The sequence below is a fragment of the Frankliniella occidentalis genome, unplaced genomic scaffold, assembly GCF_000697945.3.
Source record: "Frankliniella occidentalis isolate FOCC.00 unplaced genomic scaffold, Focc_3.1 Scaffold312, whole genome shotgun sequence".
NCBI classification, from domain to species: Eukaryota; Metazoa; Arthropoda; class Insecta; order Thysanoptera; family Thripidae; genus Frankliniella; species Frankliniella occidentalis.
Window position 1 is genome coordinate 200,295 of NW_026267437.1, and position 5,026 is coordinate 205,320.

At 40.4% G+C, this 5,026-nt stretch overlaps 1 protein-coding gene across 1 annotated transcript; it reads left to right on the forward strand.

Moving 5' to 3' along the window:
• Positions 1 to 2,667: 2,667 nt before the first annotated feature.
• LOC113215441 (ADP-ribose glycohydrolase OARD1-like) lies at positions 2,668 to 3,069 on the forward strand. Its single transcript, XM_026435069.2, has one exon. It carries the CDS (start codon positions 2,668 to 2,670, stop codon positions 3,067 to 3,069), a length of 402 nt encoding a protein of 133 aa, XP_026290854.2.
• The last annotated feature ends 1,957 nt before the right edge of the window (positions 3,070 to 5,026 follow it).

The window sequence follows — 5,026 nt, forward strand, 5'->3', positions numbered from 1 at the left end:
CTGGGCGAAAATTTCGTCCGTTTCGCTCTATCTTGTACCGTTTCGACGCTATGGCGCATTTCTTGACAAAAATGAGGTGAAAATGATCAAATGCTCGATTAAATCGTTAAAAGACTTCATTTCGAAAAATTGTATGTACCCTCCTATTACCCCGTCTCGGGTGTCAGCGCCGCAGGCCTAGCTATATGTGCGCCAGGCGCGTCGCAGCGTAACAGTGTTTCGTGAGATATCGCGAAGCCTGTTACGCGAGACGTGGTCTGGCGTACATATAGCTAGTTTAAATTTACGCGAGGCGAAAGTGGCCTCGCTAGGCCGACGGCCTACCGGGGGATCCCCCGGTGCCCGGGTGGGCCAGTCCGAGCCTGATACATCCTGTAGCTTCCATAATGGTGCGGTTGGCCCTCTCAGCCGTGCCATTCTGTTAAGGAGTATATCTGACAGTGGTCTGATGAAGTATGCCTTCTGTGCGGAGAAAATTCTCAAAATTAGCATTGACATACTCCTTACCGTTGTCAGAGCGGAGAATCTTGATGACTTGGCCAGTCTGCTTTTCAGCCATTGCTTTAAAGTCCTTGAATGTTGAAAAAGCCTCGGCTTTTGAAGTCAAAATATAGCAGAACATTTTTCTGCTAAAGTCATCCACAATCAACATGATGTACTTTCTTCCTCCAAAAGTAGGAATGCTCATAGGTCACATAAGATCTGTATGGACAAGTTCAAGCAACCTCGTTGCTCTTGAATCACTGCTGTGAAAAGTCTCCCTCGACATCTTGCCTTCAGCACAGGTTTCACACTTAAACGAATGAATAGATTTAATGTCAATACCAATTGAGTGGTGCAGCAGCTGCCTCATCTGGGATTCTCCAATATGCCCAAGTCTCTGATGCCATAGGTCTTGCTTGTCCGTGACGGCCATTGCAGTTTCCATTTGCATCACTTGGTCCACAACAAATAGTCCTCCTTATCTCCTTGCAGTCAAGATGATTCTTCCTCCGACATCCTTCACAACAGCTCCTTTTGAAGTGAAAGAAATAATTTGACACGTTGATTCGAAAGGCTTACACTTAACATATTCCAGGTAGTCCATGTAAAAAGTAGTAAAGTTGGTCACACAGATTCACTATCCAAACCACCTGAAACAAACAAAAACAGAACAGTTATGGAACATGTAGAGGAAGGACACTTACTGCACAAGGGATTATGTAAAATGGCTTTTTGAAAGAAAAGAAGACTACATCACAATACCATCACATCACACAACTAATCAGTTGCTCATTCCAACATTAATTGAACTAACAACCATAATATTTCATTAGACAATAAATTATTTTGCCTATACTGAAAACAAAGTTTTCCACCATCTTGTCAAGGTAATTCCCCTTCAAACTTAAAATGTTCAAAGTACTTCTGTATTTCATATTTGCCATGGATCATTGGATCAAGTAGGAGCCAAACAACGAGTAAGGCATAACATTTTAATATATTTGGTTCTGTATTTTATTATAACAATCAGCTAACTAAGTTTGTCATTTTTCGTGATAACAGCTTTGAATGCAATGTTATTCATTCGTTGGAACAGACCAACTGACCACATTCAAACCATTACCATCGACTGCCGAGGAAAGAGTTATCAAAAGATACATAGAAATGAATAGCACAGCACGAGCTAGAAGATACAAATGCAAAAATTGTGGACAATCTTTACTAGTAAGTAAAATAATTTACTCTACTTCTGAAAAAGAAAAAAGAAACATCCAAGATGGCGGCCAAACCAGGACGTCCATTTAAGTGCACTGTGTGTTCTGAGTCAATTAAAGATCCAGAAGAAATGACAGAGTGTCAAACATGTACAAGGTAGATGTACGCCAGACCACGTCTCGCGTAACAGGCTTCGCGATGTCTCACGAAAAACTGTTACGCTGCGACGCGCCTGGCATACATCTACCTTGGCCTGCGGCGCTGACACCCGAGTCGGGTAGTGGAAGAATGTACACAAAGATATGGGCCTACGGCCCGTCAACGGCCCATCACCTCAACTAAGCATGCAGGGTTGAACATTTTTTCGCTTATTTTCGTCAAAAATACCCTCTAGCGCCTCAACGGTTTGAGTTAGAGCAAAACGGACAAAATTTTGGCCAGACGGAGTAATAGGCTTCGCTAATCGCTCAGCCAACCAAGAAAGCACATAAAGCCTGTGTACCGAAAAATACGATCGGAACCACTGACAGGTTCTTCTGCATCAAATGTGACAGGGTCAACCAGATCATAACCTCAATTGGGCACGATGGGCCGGCGACGTCCATTCAAACTGATTCCAAAACAGCAAATAAGGTAACTACCACGCCTGCTCAAGTAGACATTGACAACAGAAATAGCAAGAACTATGAGATTCTGCAAAAAATTCTAGCAAAAGTTACTAAGCTTGAGGAACAAGTTACTAATCTAACAAATACGAATGCCAAACTCAGTACTGAAGTAGCACACCTGCATGCTACGATTCAGAACCAACATGTGACACAAGGTGCTGATAGAAAAACACCCAGCAACAAGGCGCGCGGCTCCAGCAAAGAAAAAGTCAAGCGTGATCCAAACGATCAGAAGAACAAAAAGGAAACCAACTACTCAAGAAATCAAATCTACATGATTTAAGGTAATCTCTTGGAGGCAATGGACACCGATGGGTTTTCTGCAATTCAGTTTGTGGCTAAGGATATGAGAATGGGTAGAGGTATTGCCCTAAAACTTAAAGATAAACTTAACATCGATACTGAAGCACTAAAGAAGAACTGTGAAGTGTCAGACATTCCGAACTGGAACGACTTTAAAAGAACTGTCAAAAAGCTTCCAGAGACATGTGGTAGGCTCAATATAGATAAGCTAGTTATGCCGAAGATTGAATGTGGTCTTGATGCCTTCAAGTGGCCAAATGTAATGAAGGTCCTCAAATCTGTGTTCTATGACAGCAACATTGAAATATATGTGCTGTGTAATGACAAAGATGAAGAGCCAATGTATGTGAGAAGAAGTAAAGACGGCAAAAAGAAAAAAGGAAGGTCACAACTGAAGTAATCGGAGACAGCCATGCCAAAGGCTTGTTCCAAATGCTTCGCAAAGATAAAGACAAGACATACTATGTCAAAGCCACTGGAGGTGCCACCACTAGAACTGCCACCCAAGACCTAAACTTGTACTCATCCTACCTCACCCCAGAGGATAATCTAGTTGTCATGACAGGAACTAATGATATTGATTTTAACAACCAGACACAAGACCTAACTAGACTAGATGAGGCAAGAAAGGATATTGTTTCACAAGCCAAGCATACAAGAGTCACCATGTTGACCGTACCTTGTAGATATGACAAAGAAGATGCTAATTCCAAAATTGATGACTACAAAAACCACATAAAAAATATGATCCTAGCTGAAGCTACTGAGCAAGGATTACTAGAAAGGATACAAATTGTTAATGTTAACGAAATGCTCACTAGAGACCACTACTCGGAACAGGGCCTGCATCTCAATACTAATGGGAAAGAAGTGCTATGCAACCTCATTAAAAAAGCAATTGAAGACTTTGGCACCTTGTCATGCCTCCCAACAGACAATGAAAACATGGAAAATGAAGGAAACAAAAATGAAAAGAACCCAGAACTGCCGGTTAGCAAAACCTCTCCTGAACAGGAAGCATCAGACGATGAAGATATGGGGTTTGGCCTTTTTGACTAAAAAGACAAAGAGCAGACCCCAGGAAACAGCTAACAGAAGTTACATAAAAGTCATTTAAAGAAAAAAATAAACCTAGATAACAAGACTGACTACAAAAAGACTGCCAATCTGAAAATACTTCACCAAAATGTGAGGTTCATTAGCCACAAGAAAAATATGATTGACAACCTCCTAGGCGAACTTGCTCCTGATGTCATGGTTGCCACTGAAACAGCACTAATTGAAGGTGAACCAGACACCTCTAAATATCCAGGATACCTACATGGAAGCAGCTTCTGCAGGCAAAATAGCATTGGGAGAGGTGGGGGAGTATCCATCCACCTTAAAGAATGCTATAAAAACTCATTCCAAGAAGTAGATGTCAAGGAATATGCAGTTGAAAATATCTTTGAAATTTGTGCTGTCAAAATTACAATAAGCAGTGACACCAGGAATTATTACGTATTTGGAATATATAGGCCTCCTCCACTAAAAAATATCGATGTCTTCTATGAAAATTTGTCAAACTTATTACTCAACTATACCAGCCCAGAAAACATAATCATTGTGGCTGGTGACCTAAATATAGATCTTATGTCAAAATCTAGAAATGCAAAAGAACTCACTGAGACACTTGAGTGCTATGGATTGAGCCCGTGTTTCAACAGTGTTACTAGAAAGTACTACGATACTGAATCATGCATTGACAACATCTGTATTAATGGTGAATTTCCTATGGAAGCTGAAATTTTGGAAACCTATATATCAGACCATTATGCGCAGTATCTTAAGCTGTACCTTCAGATGGCTTATGGGGATAGTTCTGTTTATAATGTTAAAAGATCCTGCACCGACCAAAATATTTTACAACTTTCTGTGCTTCTGCAAAAAGAGAATTGGCAAGATGTCCTAATGTCAACTGGTGCTGAGGAAGCAATTGTTGCCTTCTTAGATACCTTTAACTATTATTTTAATATTGCTTGTCCAACTAAAAAAAAGCTAAATCAAAAAAGGAAGTCGTAAAGGGCACAATAAGATACCCGATGATATTAAAAAAATAAAAGACATTATTGATCTTGTAAACGAAAAACAAAGTAATGGCCCCCCATCAGATGATCTTAAAGAATAGACCATTCCACCGAATGGGGAAGAAGAAAGAAAAGAATCAAAAAGTACCGGAAACAGTACCGAAAACCAGTATGTAGATCATTTGTGTACACCTCTATGGCACACCAACAAGTCCAGAATAATTATCTTGGCCAAAAAAACTAGAAAAAGTGAACGATTTGATCTGTTTATCAATACTGTTTCCGGTGGTT

Bases quoted from the DNA above. Each gene is read 5' to 3' on its own strand.
- LOC113215441 (XM_026435069.2), top strand. From the start codon at position 2,668: ATGGACACCGATGGGTTTTCTGCAATTCAGTTTGTGGCTAAGGATATG.